Source organism: Carcharhinus amblyrhynchos, chromosome 5 (assembly GCF_965287045.1).
Source record: "Carcharhinus amblyrhynchos chromosome 5, sCarAmb.v2.hapA, whole genome shotgun sequence".
NCBI lineage: Eukaryota > Metazoa > Chordata > Chondrichthyes > Carcharhiniformes > Carcharhinidae > Carcharhinus > Carcharhinus amblyrhynchos.
The window spans coordinates 38,992,650-39,011,034 of NC_137328.1; the positions used below are offsets into that span (position 1 = coordinate 38,992,650).

General features: G+C 44.5%; 1 protein-coding gene across 1 annotated transcript in view; it reads left to right on the forward strand.

The window, feature by feature from the left end:
• Positions 1-17,959, forward strand: part of mtap (methylthioadenosine phosphorylase) — a 166,182-nt gene extending 148,223 nt beyond the window's left edge. Inside the window, exons 7-8 of the mRNA XM_080188684.1 lie at positions 12,199-12,321; positions 17,800-17,959. Coding sequence (XP_080044810.1) covers positions 12,199-12,321; positions 17,800-17,838 — 162 coding nt within the window. The 3' untranslated portion in view covers positions 17,839-17,959. The remainder of the gene's footprint in view (positions 1-12,198; positions 12,322-17,799) is intronic.
• Positions 17,960-18,385: the final 426 nt, after the last annotated feature.

Genomic DNA, 18,385 nt, shown 5'->3' on the forward strand with positions numbered 1-18,385 from the left:
TTCCTGGCACCAAGGACTAGGCCAGCTGCCTGGGAGCTGTCGCCCAGCAGCAGACTTTGAGGCTAGCACTTCCTGTTAGGCTTTGGGGCTTTCCTGTCTGCTGCAGCTGTAGGCCAGCCTTGTGGAAGGGTTCCTCTTCCACAACCAAGGGCATTCTCTATTTAAAATTTTAAACATTTGGAGAGAGGACACTTGAGGCTCCCTCTCCCTCTTCTACCTGAAAAAGCAGCCTGCTGCTTCTTCTGAGTTCCTATTGACCCTCCAAGCTTTGAGGGCCCACCCACAGTTCTTAATTGGAGGGTGAACCTGACCTCTGGCCCCCAATTTGGGGAAAATCCTTGCTGGATGACTGTTCTGACACAGTGCGAGGCTGGAACCCTATTGGACCCTGCTGTTGGGGTGCCAACTCAAAACCCCAGATCTTGACCCTAATAGTGAATTATTTCTGAAATTTTTGCCAGTAATGCCTGAGGCTGTGTCAGTGCTTGGCTACCTTTGCGTGACCTAGCTTTCAAGCATTTCACCGGAGAATTTTCACACGCCCGTCATACCACTATTGAATTCTTTAAAGATTTTTTCTGTTTGCTTTGCATTTTGTTCATTTCCTTATTTTTAATTTGCATGTGTGATTCCCCCACTTTAGTCTTTCAGTTGTGGCTGTAGCTGAGCCTGGAGCTGGAGCTGCTCTTTGGCAATTCCTTAAAACACAACTATTCAATCGGATGCAACACTTGTGAAACTCAGCACAGTGGTTGCTATTGCTTGGATCTCCACTGTCAAACCCCAATTACCTTGGGGACCTGGGGTGGGGGGTGCTGATTGCAGCGGTGTCATACAACCGTAGGTTTTTCTAGTACACGGGCTCCTGAGACTGCCCTTTCTGTGGCCTTGTGGAGTTCATGGACCATGTCTACGTTTTATGTTATAGGTTGCACACCCTTTTTGGTTTTCTCAAACACCTTTTACTGATGTTTTGTTTGCACTTCAGTCCCACGCTCCTGATCTATGGACACCTGGTGCGGAGAGGGGCGGATCGGGATGCTGACCTCCTTGTGAACCTGCACCTGGGCCTGGCGAGACGCGCCATCAATAGGTCCAGGCAGCGGGCGATCGAGGGGGCTGTCCATCCCAACTGTCTGTCTCTCTACCGTGGCTATGTTCGTGGCCAGGTGTCCCTGGAGAGGGAGCATGCGGTGTCCATGGGCACAGTTGACGCCCTCCATGCCCGCTGGGCACCGCAGGGGCTGGGGTGCGCTATAGACCCCAACAATCACATTTTGATTTAATGTTTTAAATTTCCTTTCGACTTTGTTTTTTGTTTGGGCTGTCCCCTTCCTTTAGGGGGGCTCCCCTTTTAATTTGTCCCTAAGTTAATTTGAATTTCTTTACTCGTTTGGTATGCAAAAGAGCTCCCAAAGCGAATGAGATTTGGCAAATAGCTCCTCCTGTTGTTTGATGCCCAACAGAGAGACTGTGTTACTTGAATCAGATTCAATTGAGAGTTATGGTACAAGTAGTTAATATTTATTTACCAGCCACAACAACTTGCACTTTGCAAAGATAGCCAATATTTATTTATCCTGCCACGTAAAATGGTGGATTTATAAAAAATTTTAGTTTTTATTTATTGGTGTCATAAGTAGGCTTACATTAACTCTGCAATGAAGTTAGTGTGAAAATCCCCTTGTCGCCACACTTCAGTGCTGCTCGGGTATACTGAGGGAGAATTTAGCATGGCCAATGCACCTAACCAGCACGACTTTCAGACTGTAGGAGGAAACCGAAGCACCCAGTGGAAACCCACACAGACTTGCGTAGAACATGCAGACTCTGCACATCAGTGACCCAAGCCGGGAATTGAATGCAGGTCTCTGGCACTGTAATTAGCAGTGCTAACCACTGTGCCTGGAATTTGAACGCAGTAAAAAGATAACTGGAATTATGAATCTGCTGATGACCATGAATCTATTGTCAATTGTCAGAAAAACCTATCTGCTTCACTAATGTCATTTTGGGAAGGAAATCTGCCGTCCTTAAGTGGTCTGGCCTACACGTGACACAGTAAAAAGTCTGACAACACCAGGTTTTAGTCCAACCTATTTATTTGATAATATTCTCACTAGCTTTCGAGGGGACAGCCTCTTCGTCAGGTGAATGGAGAGTTCTGGCCTCAGACAGAGCATATAAAGCACAGACAGTTTAGAGATTACTGATTAAAATGCGAATCCTTACACCTAACCTGCTGTTCAAGACCTGAAGTGGCTGATAATGTGAGTGGTAGGAGCACTGATCACAGTTTAAAGAGATGTGTATTGTCTCCAGACAGTACAGTAAGTGAGGTTTTGCAAACCCAGGCAAGTCACGGGGGTTACAGATAGTGCGACATGAACCCAAGATCCCTGTTGAGACCGTCCTCATGTGTGCGGAACTTGGCTATCAGTCTCTGCTCAGCGACTCTGCGCTGTCGTGTGTCGTGAAGGCCGCCTTGGAGAATGCTTACCCGAAGGTCAGAGGCTGAATGCCCGTGACCACTGAAGTGTTCGCCAACAGGAAGGGAACAGTCTTGCCTGGTGACTGTCGAGCGATGTTCATTCATCCGTTGTCGTAGCGTCTGCATGGTCTCCCCAATGTACCATGCTTCGGGACATCCTTTCTTGCAACGTGTCAGGTAGACAATGTTGGCCGAGTTGCAAGAGTATTTACCATGTACCTGGTGGACGGTATTCTCACGTGTGATGATGGTATCCATGTCGATGATCCGGCATGTCTTGCAGAGGTTGCTGTGACAGGGTTGTGTGGTATTGTGGTCACTGTTCTCCTGAAGGCTGGGTAGTTTGCTGCGAACAATGGTCTGTTTGAGGTTGTGTGGTTGTCTGAAAGCAAGAAGTGGGGGTGTGGGGATGGCCCTGGCGAGATGTTCGTCTTCATCAATGATATGTTGAAGACTCCGGAGAAGATGTCGTAGCTTCTCCGCTCCGGGGAAGTACTGGACGACATCCAGACACATGGAACAGCCATGGGGACCAAATTTGCGCCTCAATATGCCAACATCTTCATGCACAGGTTCGAACAAGACTTCTTCACTGCACAGAATCTTCAACCGATGCTGTACACTAGATACATCGATGACATTTTCTTCCTCTGGCCTCATGGTGAACAATCACTGAAACAACTATATGATGATATCAACAAATTCCACCCCACCGTCAGACTCACCATGGACTATTCCCCAGAATCAGTTGCATTCTTGGACACACGCATCTCCATTAAGGACGGTCACCTCAGCACCTCACTGTACCGCAAGCCCACAGACAATCTCACAATGCTCCACTTCTCCAGTTTCCACCCTAAACATGTTAAAGAAGCCATTCCCTATGGACAAGCCCTCCGTATACACAGGATTTGCTCAGATGAGGAGGATCGTGACAGACACCTCCAGACCCTGAAAGATGCCCTCGTAAGAACAGGATATGGTGCTCGACTCATAGATCGGCAGTTTCGATGCGCCACAGCGAAAAACCGCACCGATCTCCTCAGAAGACAAACACGGGACACAGTGGACAGAGTTCCCTTCGTCGTCCAGTACTTCCCCGGAGCGGAGAAGCTACGACATCTTCTCCGGAGTCTTCAACATATCATTGATGAAGACGAACATCTCGCCAGGGCCATCCCCACACCCCCACTTCTTGCTTTCAGACAACCACACAACCTCAAACAGACCATTGTTCGCAGCAAACTACCCAGCCTTCAGGAGAACAGTGACCACAATACCACACAACCCTGTCACAGCAACCTCTGCAAGACATGCCGGATCATCGACATGGACACCATCATCACACGTGAGAATACCATCCACCAGGTACATGGTAAATACTCTTGCAACTCGGCCAACATTGTCTACCTGATACGTTGCAAGAAAGGATGTCCCGAAGCATGGTACATTGGGGAGACCATGCAGACGCTACGACAACGGATGAATGAACATCGCTCGACAGTCACCAGGCAAGACTGTTCCCTTCCTGTTGGCGAACACTTCAGTGGTCACGGGCATTCAGCCTCTGACCTTCGGGTAAGCATTCTCCAAGGCGGCCTTCACGACACACGACAGCGCAGAGTCGCTGAGCAGAGACTGATAGCCAAGTTCCACACACATGAGGACGGTCTCAACAGGGATCTTGGGTTCATGTCGCACTATCTGTAACCCCCGTGACTTGCCTGGGTTTGCAAAACCTCACTTACTGTACTGTCTGGAGACAATACACATCTCTTTAAACTGTGATCAGTGCTCCTACCACTCACATTATCAGCCACTTCAGGTCTTGAACAGCAGGTTAGGTGTAAGGATTCGCATTTTAATCAGTAATCTCTAAACTGTCTGTGCTTTATATGCTCTGTCCGAGGCCAGAACTCTCCATTCACCTGACGAAGAGGGTAACCCCTCGAAAGCTTGTGAGAATATTATCAAATAAATAGGTTGGACTAAAACCTGGTGTTGTCAGACTTTTTACTGTGTTTACGCCAGTCCAACGCCGGCATACCCACATCATGACTACACGTGACTCCAGAGCCACAGCAATGCGGTTGACTCTCAACTGCCCTCTGAAATGGCCTAGCGAACCACTCAGTTCAAAGGCGTCTGGGGATGGGCAATAAATGCTGGCCAGCCAGTGATGCCCATGTCCCACAAATGATTAAAAAAAATTATACTGCACCCACCCCCATTTTTCTTTATCTTTTTAGCCCTTAAGTTCTCTCCACATATAATGTGGTGCCAAATCTGTGCTAATGCCACTCTTGAGCCAAGGGAGGATGCAAATAAGGTAGCATGTGTTGATTGATTCTTTTGTGCGCACCCTCCCTGCCTCCCGCCCCCTGCCATTCTCTGACCTATCCTGAAGTACAACAGTTGAAGAAACACAGCGTGAACTTCACTGTTGTCAAGAATTTGGGATTTTCTAATAGTACTTTTCTCTGATTTGATGCCACCTGTCTGTCCTGTAAGCAAACCTCAAATTCTCCATGATCGGAGTGCTTATTTTACTGCAAATGCAACTTGCGTTTATATGGCACCTTAACGTAGTAAAATGGCACAAGGGACTTTACAGGAGCAAAATCTGAAGTCGAGAAACAAATGGAAATAATTAAGGAATCAAAGCTGGGTGAAAGGTGTAGATCTTAAAGAATGCCTTGAAGGAGGAGTGAGAGAAACAGAATGCTTTAGGGAAGGAATTCTCCAGCTTGGAGTCCAGGCAAGCAAAGGAGTGCCAGTGTTGGAATGATGAAAATCAATGATGCTCAAGAATCCAGAATTGGAGGAATGTAGTGATCTTGGAGAGCTGAAGGAGGTTTCAAGATGTGCTCATGTGTTCGGGTTCAGAAAATAGAAATCTTGTAGATACAAGTTGCTAATACGTTGTGTTTTTTTTTAATGACAAGTGATTTGAAAAGCATTCCATCAAAGACAGGCACAATTTCAAACCGGTCACTGGTTTGTTTTGTATAAAACACATGAATAGAAAGTACATGGGGTGGCTGATTCTTTTTAGTGCAGTGGGCCGGGAGTTCAAGCGGCACCCAATTTGCATGATCCGTGCAGGGTGTCCGGGCCCGAGTATACCTCCCAGTGCCGGATATCTGGCGCCGTCAGCTTCGCACCAGTAATCAGCACAGAGCTGTATAATGTATACAGCCGCTAACTTACATATCATCTCCATGCCATTAGCGGGCCCGCTAACATCTCTTCCCCCACCCTGACTCCCCCACCAGGCGTGATTCAACATTGTCTTAGCATTGGCACCTGGGCAGTGCCGGCCTGAGCCCCCTGGTACTGCCCAAGGGACAAAGTGCCAATGCCCAGAGGGCACCTTGACATTATTGACTGTGCCCACTGGGCATCGAGTGATGCCAAGGGAGCGCAGTATGGTTGGGGGGATGCGGCCTCGGGGTGAGGGGCTGTGATCAGTAAGGGGGGAAATCCCACTGCCATTCTGTAGTGGGGAAGGGAGGGAGGCCAATGATCGAGGCTGGCCATTGGGGTTGGGGGGATAAGGGCTGTGGGGGGGGGGGGGTGCATCAACACTGCGGGGAGAGGTCAGCACTGCGGGGTTGGGGGAGTTGGGATTGTCAGTGGTGGGGAGGGGAAGATCAAGGAGGGCTGGGAGAGGGGGAGGTTGGGGCTGGGCTGGGTCATGTTCGGGGGGCCAGCAATCGGGCCATGGAGGGCTAGTGGTGATCAGGAGGCTGGCAGTGAGGGACCACTGCGCACGCGCTGATCTCAGCGCCGACAGATCGATGCATCTGCAGTGACCCGCTCAGTGCAATGCTGCTGGCCTCTCTAGTGGGGATCAACCCCACCCACTGATTTTCGATGGGATTTACACTGAGGGACTCTGCAGTGCACAGAGTGTAAGGGATCCCTTTATAAAGTCCCACTGACAAAAAAGCATGATTTACTCCAAATTGTACACAAATTTGACACTTCAAATTTTTTTGGGACAATACCCCCCTCCTCTCATTAACTTTCATAGTGAGAACTATACTGCTAAGTTCTGAGAAAAATAATACAGATGTTATTACTACTATCTCTTCAGGCACAGGTCCACTTTCTAACTAAACTGTTGCCAAGCTAAAATAAGTAAAATATAGCAGATTTTGGCATCTGAAACAAGAATACTGGAAAAACCCTGGCAGCATCTGTAGGGAGAGGAAACAGAGAGTTAATGGTTAGAGTCCGTTCCAAAGCTAGCTTATTTAGACTTTCTGTTGCTGCTTGCTATGGCACTGCTTACCCACCACGTCCAAGGGAGACAATCCCTTCAAGTCAATGATTCAACCATCAATTGAAGTCACCAGCCTGACTGAAATCTCTCTTCTTTTATGTGGGAGCATGCAGATCCCAAATGTCTGAGCCAGCCAAGCCCTTAACCGAAAGGAAACGGCATCTAGATTGTCAGAAGGAAACCATTACTCTCAGGCACATGCTCGAGAGTGTGTACAATGGCTGTTTACTGATAACCACTTCAAATTCATCTGGTAATCTGACCAATATTTCTTAGGTAAAATCTGGAACAGAAGAAAGTATAAGTTGAGAAATCAGGCAAAAACATCTAAAACCATGATGAATTCCCCTTTCATGCTGGCCACTAGAACGGATGCAAGAGCAGGGTGAATTTATTGACTTTTGATGTGTTTGCACAGGTGCTTACATTAAAGATTTTTTACACACCATTCAGAAAAATGCTCAGCCCAGGACTTTTTTTTCTCATACTTTTGTAAATCCGGCATCTAAGACCTTACTGAATGATGGATTTGATCTATTTGGACCTGCATTTACATACATCCAGTTACATCAGTTTTATTTATATCTAAGGTGCTTACATTGACAGGGACGGGTTTTGCTGCTGTCAGAACTGAATTGTTACATAATACTTACACCGTTTCCTGCTTATGGGAAGCATCCATTTAACTGGAGCGTTTGTTGAGTTGCTCATTTCCAATCCATACTTCATGCATCGCTTGCCTAATGGCAGTGATTGGTATAGGAAACATTTGTGCTTCTCATGGCAGCAGCCTATTCACATGCTTTCATCACTTGCGCATATCTTTATTTTTATTTCAGACATCTTTCTATTTTTCATTCCAGTTATCTTTTGAAATTTATTTTATTCTTGCCTCATTAGTCCTCTTGGGGAAAATTGAATTGGAAAATGTGACCATATTAATCTTGGTTTGATTTATTATTGTCACGTGTTGGTATACAGTGAAAAGTATTTTCTTGCACAGTATACAAACAAAGCATACCGTTCATAGAGTACATAAGGAAGAAGGAAAGGAGCGGATGCAGAATGTAGTGTTACAGTCAGACTAGGGTGTAGAGAAAGATCAAGTTAATACAAGATAGATCCATTCAAAAGTCTGATGGCAGCAGATAAGAAGCTGTTCTTGAGTCGGCTGGGTAAATGATCTCAGACTTTTCTTTCTATTTCCCAATGGAAGAACATGGAAGAGAATATGTCCAGGGTATTCAGGATTCTTGATGATGTTGGCTTTTCCAAGGCAGCGGGAAGTGTAGACGGATGAGAGGCTGGCTTGCATGATGGACTGCTATGTTCACAGTCCTTTATAGCTTCTTGTGGTCTTGGGCAGAGCAGGAGCTGTGATACATATAGAAAGGATGCTTTTTATGGCAGAGGACATGCCAAATTTCCTTAGCTTCCTGAGAAAGTAGAGGCGTTGGTGGGCTTTCTTAACTATAGCGCCTGCATGGGGGGACCAGGACAGGTTGTTGGTGATCTAAACACCTCGAAACTTTACTCCTTCTCATCATTGTTTGAGATTCAACCCACGGCAGTGATGTCATCAGCAGACTTGAAAATGCAGTTGGAGTGGAATTTGGCCACACTGTCATAAGAAAATGAACCCTTGCCGTTACAAGAAGTTGATCTCTCCTGAAATGGATAATGAAGATTATTTTTGAAAACGTTCAAAGATAAACACATTTTCCTCTCAAACTTAATTTGATGTAAAAAAGAGGATGTAGTAAATAAACATCTGGATATTTGCCATACAAAAGACAAGATGTGCCTAGGTCTGCTCTGTTTTGCTTCAGTAAGTCAAGTATGACCTGTGAAGTACTGTACAAGATAATATCTTGGAGCAAGAATGGAAATCACATTCTAATCACTGACCACCATACTGATTAAGTAAGCTTGTGTGTATATTTTTTCTGTTGTGCTACACACTCTTGCAATTGCCATGACTGGCACAAATACTCTGGGTAGTTTGAAAATCCTATAATCACCAGAAGAGATAATAGTCCTGTGTGGCACTTAGCATTTGTAGAAAGATAGTATCAGATGCACGGTGCCGTAGCGATTTATTTCCTTTTTTTGTACTGCTTCGAAGAGATTGCTCATTTGCATAATTGACAATGACTGTGAAAGTTTTACATGGCTCCCCTGTCCTTCCATGGTTGTGAGGGGAGGGGGGACGGTGTCACCTGTGGCACAATAAACGATTCCACTACCAGGAAGGGCCAGAAAATCCTGCCCCATATGTCCGTGTTATATATGTGGGATTCAAGTACTAGGTATTCTGACATTTATGTATAAAACAACTATGACAACTTATGCAGTTTGTATAATTTTAGGAATCATTTCTTGCTGCAACTCTCAGTCAAGGGTAAAACTTTCTTTATACAAGGGAAAGATGGAAATCTGTTTGTTTGCAGATTCTAGAAATACCTAGATATTTTGTTTGTCTATCAAAAGCTTTTATTATCAGATCTATGCATTGTATCATTTCTGCAGTAATTTGAAGTAAATCAGCTTGCTATTTTGGGTATGGTCTTCACAATGGGTGGAATTTTCTCACATTGAGGGTCCTGGTGATGAGACTGGAATGGGTGTCACTTGTGCTCAGAGGCAGGGTGGCTGGCCATGTGCAGTCAAGTGGCAGCAAGCCAATTACATGTGCAGAGGTGAGGGCCACTGAAAGAAGGTGTTTGCTCCAAGTAGTACATACAGGAAGTCACTGGCTTCACCATTATCCCATGGGGTCAAAATTCCATGTGCCATATTTAAACAGCATCCATAGAGTCGCCCTCTCCTTGTCATCGAGCAACGTCAGTCAGCTATTTGTGAGGAATTTGTCATCACTGGATCTGTTGTGATTCTCTTCCCCAATGACTTTTGAATCTTGTCACCCCCTCCCTCTCCCATCACCCGTGGCCAACTAGCATTCACCCGAGCGCATCCCCATGGCGTGGAGGAGCACAATGAGAGGCCTTCAAGATAGTCACCGAGAAATCCAATCGAGAATTCAGAACCTTTTTACCTCCCCTCTCCCCCCTGTAGAGTGGTGAAAATGTGGATCTCACGATCACAGAGAGTGGTTGAATAAACAGTACGGATACATTTAACGAAAAGTTATACAAGCATATCAGGGAGAAGAGAACAGATGATTACAATGGTACATGCAGAAAAAAATAGGAGGAGGCTTGAGTGGAATAAAAAGACCAGAATGTACTGCTTGGAGCAAACACCCTCTTTCAGTGCCATATATTATAGATGGACTTCAAAGCGGATAAATGTGTAGTGGTCCATTTTGGCAGGTCAAATAAGATGAAGGAGTATAATATTAAGGGTAAGACTCTTAGCAGTGTAGAGGATCAGAAGGACCTTGGGGTCCGAGTCCGTAGGACTCTTAAATCGGCCTTGCAGGTAGAGGATGTGGTTGAGAAGGCGTATGGTGTACTGGCCTTGATTAATAGAGGGAGCTTTATAAGACCCTGGTCAGACCCCTTTTGGAATACTGTGCTCAGTTCTGGTCGCCTCATTACCAGAGGGATGTGGAAGCTATTGAAAGGGTGAAGAGGAGATTTACAAGGATGTTGCCTGGATTGAGTGCCATGCCTTATGAGGATAGGTTGAGGGAGCTCGGTCTTTTCTCCTTAGAGAGACGAAGGATGAGAGGTGACCTGACAGAAGTGTATAAGATGTTGAGGGGTATGGATCGGGTGGATTCTCAGAGGCTTTTTCCCCAGGGCTGGATTGGTTGCTACGAGAGGACACAGGTTTAAGGTGCTGGGGAGTAATACAGAAGAGATATCAGGGATAAGTTTTTCACTCAGAGAGTAGTGGGTGAGTGGAATCGGCTGCCATCTGTGGTGGTGGAGGCAAATTCGATAGGATCTTTTAAGAGACTTCTGGATGAGTATATGCGACTTAATAGGATTGAGGGTTATAGATAGGCCTAGTAGGTAGGGATATCATTGGCGCAACTTGTGGGCTGAAGGGCAAGTTTGTGCTGTAGTTTTTCTATGTTCTATATCCTATGTCATCCTCGTCCTGATACTTCATACTCAATGAATTTTCTTTTGAGGTTCAGTCACTATTGTGCATAGTTCATATTTGCTATTGTTCATAGCAAATAATGTTCTGACAGCAAATCTGTATGAATGACTGTTTAATATGATTCATTGAAATTGATTGAGGGAGCACTGCTGACTAGGAAACTGGGAGAACCCTTTGCTCCTCTTCAAACAATGTGATGGAATTTACCTGATCCATCTAGATCACCAGAGCAGGGTACCTCATTTTAATGGCAAAGTACTGTGGATGCTGGAATCTGAAACAAAAACAGAAAATGCTGGAAAATCTCAACTGTTCTGGTAGCATTTATGGAGAGAGAATAGAGCCAATGTTTCGAGTCTAGATGATCTTTCATCAGAGCTCTGGCAATGAAATATAATGTCTGTATCTGCCCAAGTTACGTGTTCAAGTTCACAGATCTGGTTTGAGCTGTCTCTGAGTCAGAGGTGAAGTGTTACTTTGACTCAGTCAAGCTGATCCCCAATATTAGAACAGCCTTGCAGCTCAGCAGGTATCATGAGACCGTAAGATACAGAAGCAGAATTAGGCCATTTGGCTCATCGCATCTGCTCTGCCATTGATTCATGGCTGATAATGTTCTCATCCCCATTCTCCTGCCTTTTTCCCTAAACCTTGATTCCCCTTATTGATCACGAACCTATCAATCTCTGTCTTAAAGACACTCAGTGACCTGGGCCTCCACAGCACTCTGTGGCAATGACTTCCATAGATTCACCACCCTTTGGCTGAAGAAATTCCTCTTCATCTCAGCTTTAAAGGAGCAACCCTTCATTCTGAGGTTATGCTGTTCCACTAGTGGAAACATCCTCTCCACGCCCGCTCTATCTGACCCTCTCAGTATTCTGTAAGTTTCAATTAGATCGCCCTCATTTTTCTAAACTCCATTGGGTATAGACCCAGAGTCCTCAACTGCCCCTCAAATAACAACTGTCACTGAAAATCCTCATCATCAAAGGGAAGTACTAATGGGTGGAGTATCATCAACGTCTCAAAATAGTGTGAAACCTGAAATATCCTGACTCCAAATAAATCCGGTTTGTCACGTGTTGTGATAATATTAAATCTTAGTCACTTACAATCCTCAAGCAGTCTGTTTTTTCTTGTGTTACATAAGGATCACATATGTAAAAAGGAAGTAATGTTCGGGAGGGAGGTAATTGGACAATTCACTTTGGGCATTTTATGTAGAAATCAGAAACTGATTTTGCAAGGCGTGTATAATATCGTCACACGCAATCCCTCCATGGATCTGAATGAGTAAGGAAAGAGAACTAATTGCCTTTCTCTTCCCACATTTAAACTGCAGGTCTCTGTGGAAAAGGTCCTGAAAATAATGAAGGAGAATGCAAACAAGGCTTTGAGTATTATTCTCGCTGCAATTCCACAGGTTGCATCCATGGATTGGTCAGAGAACATCAAGAGTTTGAGAGTAAGTTCTGAAAATACAACCAATTTCACAGGTCGCAATGCAGACGTATCTTGTCTTTGTTGTATTGTGACTGCATGCAAACTGTTCCTCAGCTATGAGACAAACGGCCCCAAACCTTGGTCTTGTCTGACACATAAAACAGAGCCTGTACAGCTACTGTACCATGATTGTCAAATTGGCTAAGTTGGTAATGTTGTTGCTCTAGTCCAGAAAGTTGTGGGTTTGAGTCTGTGCTGTAATCTGACTGTGGATCAGAAATTCAGGTGCATGGGGTAATGTTATACAATCCATTTTTCTAAATGGTTGATGAATCACAGGCCTTGCATAGCAGAATGGCCAATATGGACTGGTGACGCTCCCTACCAGAAATCCAAAGTTGAAAAATTGCCCCCTCTTTATATTTGCAGCATTTTTTATTTTCGTTTTGGATTTGCAGAATTCACAGTTTTGTGAACCAAAAGGTGGCAACAACCACCAACTACCCCGATGCAAAAAATCAGAACGATGCAAAAAAAAATTAATTGTCCACTTTAAAACTTGCTTAAGTCTCCTACATTCCTCTTGGATATTTCCTTTTGTCTTGTGTAGAAAAAAACGCTATTGAGAGAATGCTCTGCGTCCTTGTGCACACGTACACACTAATAACAGGGGAGGTCTATCAGTAAGATCTTACCCACGCATTGGAAAATACCAAGGGCTTAAAATGTCGATTTATCTGTCTTCCTCCATGGATGGCTGTGTGGGGCTCCATATGACACATCCTATAAACAAATTGAAAAGCTATCATCGTTGTTCATCCTTCAAATCATTGTGGTTGCATAACCCCAGGAAAAAAGGCATTCCATGAACAACGTATGTTTTGAAAGGAATGAACAAAGAAAGAAAAGTGCAGCACAGGAACAGGCCCTTCGCCCCTCCAAGCCTGCGCCGATCATGCTGCCTGCCTAAACTAAAAGCATATGCACTTCTGGAGTCCATATCCTTCCATTCCCATCCTATTCATGTGTTCATCTAGTTGCCCCTCACATGACAGCTTAGTCACATTAATTCCTTTTTATGCCTGGTAAGGTATTTTAAATATTCTCAGATTTTAACCATTTACAAACTTGCTTCCCTCACAATAAGCATTATCACAGGTACGTAATTTTTCTTTATGCTGTTTGCACATTTCCTCATGGGGAAGAAATTAATTTGCATAGCACTGCGTCTGTTGGCACTTGGCAGACTTATTTCGATTCGGGGTAGGCGGTATGCAGCCTCGATCGGCAAGGCATTCTTCATTGATAGCATTGAAGAATGCCGTGCAGGCCATGCAAAAGTGGTGCAAATTCTAACCCCCCCTCAACAAAAAGTGTGAGCATTTAGCATTTACCAGTCAGATATAGCACACGCCAAAATAAAAGGTCATTCTGCTCCAAAATTCGAGATTTTCCCTCTGAGGCTGTTATAGAACCATAGAATCCCCCTAGTGCAGAAGGAGGCTGGTTGGCCCATCGAGTTTCTGAAAAAGCATCTTACCAAGGCCTGCCCTATCTTGGCTAATCCACATAACCTACCCAAAAATACCAAAGGGCAATTTTAGTATGGCCAGTCCACATAACTGCACACCTTTGGACACGAATGGGGAATTTTCCTGTCCCACCCACCACGAGAACTGTAGAGGGGCGGGGGCTGAACCATGCAACGGTCCATTGACCTCAGGTGGGATTTTTTGGTTTTGGGGTGAGTGCGGCCAGAAAATCCCACCCTGGGGCACAGTTGTAGCATGGCCAGTCCATCTAACCTGCATATCTTTGGACTGTGGGAGGGAAACCAGAGGAAACCCACATAGACATGGGGAGAACATGCAAAATCCACCAAGCCATCCAAGGCCAGAATGGGACCTGGGTCCTTGGCACTGTGAGACAGCGGTGCTAACCACTGTGCAACCATGCCACCCTCTTTTTTTTAATGAAGTCAAAATACTTTAAACAACACATTTACTATTTTGTTAAACATGGAAGAAATTTTCACAAAATCTATTGTAGATGTTATCCTTAGAAAAGCAGAAACAGTGTGTCACCATTCCAAACTACATCAAGAGGACATAAATGAGATGAAAACCAGATTTGTTGCAGTAGAAAGCTAATTGATTGATCAGCAGTGGATACTTGTGAAAAACTACTCATTGGAGAGAAATTTCAGGCGGATGAAGCCTTCACTAAATGCAAGTGTTGAATGATGTAGAATGGTAGCGCAGTGGTTAGCAGTGCTGTCTCACAGGACCAGGGACCTGGGTTCAATTCCAGCCTCAGGTCACTGTCTGTATGGAGTTTGCACACTCTCCCTGTGTCTGCATGGGTTTCCTCAGGGTGCTCTGGTTTCCTTCTATAGTCCAAAGATGTGCGGGATATGTTGATTGGCCATGCTAAGTTGATCCTTGTGTCGAGGGATTAGCAAGGCAAATATGTGAGGTTACGTAATAGAGCTGGGTGGGTTTATGGTCGGTGCAGACTCGATGGGCCGAACAGCCTCCTTCTGCACTGTAGCGATTCTATGATTCTATTTCCCACAACAGTTAGCTCAGCACTGCATCCAGTTTATTCTTTTGAACATTTTTTGAGAATTAGGGAACATCTTTTCATCATATCAGTTTCAGATAAGGCCATCTTTGAGCACTTCCCTTTTGTGAAAATTCATTGCCCCAATTCACTTACAACTGTATTCTCAAAATCCTAACTGACTGGCCTTTGGCCCCTTGTTCACCATGAAGCTGCAACTACTCATCTACTCAAACGTCCTCACCTCCATGTTTGATGCCTTAGTCTCCCTTAAAAACATCACTCTCTCTTACACCAACCATTCTCTATGGTACAGCCTCATCTCCACTCCCTTAAGTTCAATGGAAGCAAACACAAACAGATATGATGAACTGCCATCCGCTGCCAGATCTACCATTGGATCCTGTTTGCATCTGCTATGAATGCTCACTATTCCAGGATCATCCTGGAAAGCAAAAATGACCCTGGCTCTTTTTCTCTACCGCAAGCTGTCTTTAGTAGCTACCCACCCCAACTTGTTTCCTTCATCTTCACCACCAACAGATGTGAGAAGCTCCTGGATTTCTTTGTCACTAAAATATTGATATCTCTAACGTCTCTATCACCGTGGGTCTGTGGCTAAAAGAGGAATTAGGGCTGTGTTTCCCAGTGACAGAGACGTTAGAGATATCAACATTTTAGTGACGAAGAAACTCATGAAAATGTAACAATAGGAAACGCAGCCCTGAGTTCCTCATGATTAGCCCAATTGGAAAGGAACCATCTAAGTTGCTTCCTGATATCCTGTTCTGCCTGCTCCCCCTTCTTTAAGCTCCTGCTCCAGGGCTTCTTGGCAGGTAGCTGGCGGTGAAGACAGTCCCCTCAGAATGGAGAGTTGTTGGTGACAACCACACCTCCTCTTCCATTGATTGCAGGGTTTCATGCTGTCAGCACATGCATTGTTTCAGCATGTCAGTGGTCTGCTTCACCACATTTTGTGTGACAATGTGATTTTCATTGTACCCCATGCTGAGGGTGTGTCACATGGGTTATGCACTAGTGTCATCAGTCATGTTGTCAATGCATAGCAGCATTTGTTGTCCAAAAGCTGTCTTTTGCTTTGCCTTTGAAGCTGAAATGCCTGAGAACTGCTGGCAGGATACCAGGCATTGACGCCCATGATTTCCTGCCATTGGTCATACACCAGCTGGATGCTGAGGGAGTGGAATTCCTTTTGGCTGCAGGATAGGGAAGGGTTGTCAGGTGGCTCCTGCATGCAATCGGTGCACCCTGCACTATGCGGGGATGACTGCTATCTTTACAAAGCCTCTTGCTCACTCCACCTGATTCTCTCTGGCTAGACAATATGACATGTAGTTAGCCCTGTATGAATAGAGAATCTCTGTGATATATCTTTTTCAATCGTGGCCAGCAAAATGATGTGGCAATCTCTCTGGCTCCGAGTCCACCATCACACTCATCTTCAAAGTCATTGGTAATGAGACCCATGTCTTGTTCCAAGGGACAGGTATGGTTGCAGCAGGTGGCAGATTTCAGACCTTATTGAAATACAATATCTCACACGCAGGTTAAAAGGGGTGCTGATTGGTGGCAAGCCGACTCTGGTTGCCTGAGTCATTGCCTGGGTGGGAAACAATGGAAACTATAGGGCGTCCCATGTTTCCGGGTAAAGGTGCAAGACTTGGACAGACTCATTTTGTTATCCAGTGAAAGACCCCTGTGTATGAATGTCATTTCTTGCAAGCGTAAATGAGCCAGGTTTTGAGTTTGACTGAGGCAGTAAGGATCATTCTTCAAATCTTCATTTATGTAACATTTTCAAGGCCCAATTTCTGAGGTGGGAATTTCTCCGAAGTGAGAGGGGGAAGTTCAGCCTCAAGACAATTAACACTTTCAGACCTAAAAATCCTGGCTGTTATCTTTTTGAGATGGAGAGAATATGAACTGGTGTACCCATTACTAGTGGGCACAAGCCCATTCCAGAATTGTGTACATAATCTCTGCTGACATGCCTGTGCGTTCCATTGTCCAAGGTGTTGTCCCGAGGATAGATTTTAAACTAAGGCCCCCTATCCTGGCTCATGTAAAGATTTCATGCTAATTTGTATTTGAGCTTGGCATTATCTTCGTCAAAAACAACTCAACTGGCCGCTCATCTCTGCTGTTTTATGAGACATTGTATACAATGCTTTGTCTGTGTAAGAATACCTAAATTTCAGAGGAAACAAAGCATTTTCACTCCTTCATTTTTCCCAAGAAAGCAATAAGGTAAAGTTTAAAATGGTGGCTTTTCATGTCTATACTGGCACTGATCCACTTTGCCTGGGAGATGCTATGGTGGCAGAGTCAGACCCCCTGGTAAAAACACCCTGCACTTGGATTCCGACACTACCACTGGGGCCTGATGTGCATATGCCAGAAATGACCTCAACTGTCTTGTAAGGCAGTGTGCTACCTGCTTAATTGAGAGGGTTAAAACATGAGGTTGTAAACTCCTGGCATTTCCAGGGTAGTAAGTAACTGCCTACCTATTGAGGTTTCCATTGGTAAGAGTTCCCCAATGCCTTTTTTTGTTTACCTCCAGTCATTTTTGAGAGCTAAAAACAACGTCAGAACTTTACCATGCCCTGACTCAACCCAAATTTCAGTGGCTGGTCTGTTGCTAACATGCTTGACGTTCTCTCTGGGATTCCAAGTAGGGGTGGGAGTGACAAGGGCAGAAAATTGGATTAGCTGCCTGTTTCGTATCTCCACTCAACCTGCCTTCCATTAAAGTTAAGCAAACCTTTTACAGATGCCAATTGATGTTGTCAATTCCTGCCTCAGCTAAAGTTCCATGTTTTTCCTGATATTGCTAATTGTTACAGTGAAGGATATTTTTACTTGCAGTCAGTTCAGGGAATTGTGTGTTTTAATAATGCTGATCTTTGATTTTCAGGTCTCTCAGGAAGGGTCAGTTATGTTGCCAAAGCATTGAAACTTAGGTGACCAGAAGATGGTTCAACTCCTCAATTTATATTACATGATTATGATTTCATTCACTGCTGTTTCCAATATGTTACTGTCAGTGTATTCATTAATAAAAATCAAACCATTACCTACATTGTTGGCATTCAATTTTATCACCACTTTGTCTGCCATTTTCCGACCCAGTTTATTCCATGGTTTATTATTGTTTTCGAAACAAGTGGTGAAAGGTTCTTCTCATCTGTTAATCTCACTGATCCCAGAGAACAAAGAATTCAGATCAGTTGTTTTAGCAAACTCTTTTCCCAACAAGTTATCTGAATCTGTCTCTTTCATTTCTGGGGTCAGATGAAAGTCATTGATAATTTTTTAAAAATGTTACTTTGATTTCTTCAATTCATTTCCTAATTGCATTAAAAATTTACACCTTAAAATAGGTTTTCAGTCAGTGAGGGATGTATTTTGACTATTATAACCTTGGCACCGCATATCGCCAGCCAACATTGAGGAAGCTGGGCAAGTTTTTATCAAAAGGGATTCACAAGTGTGTACGAAGT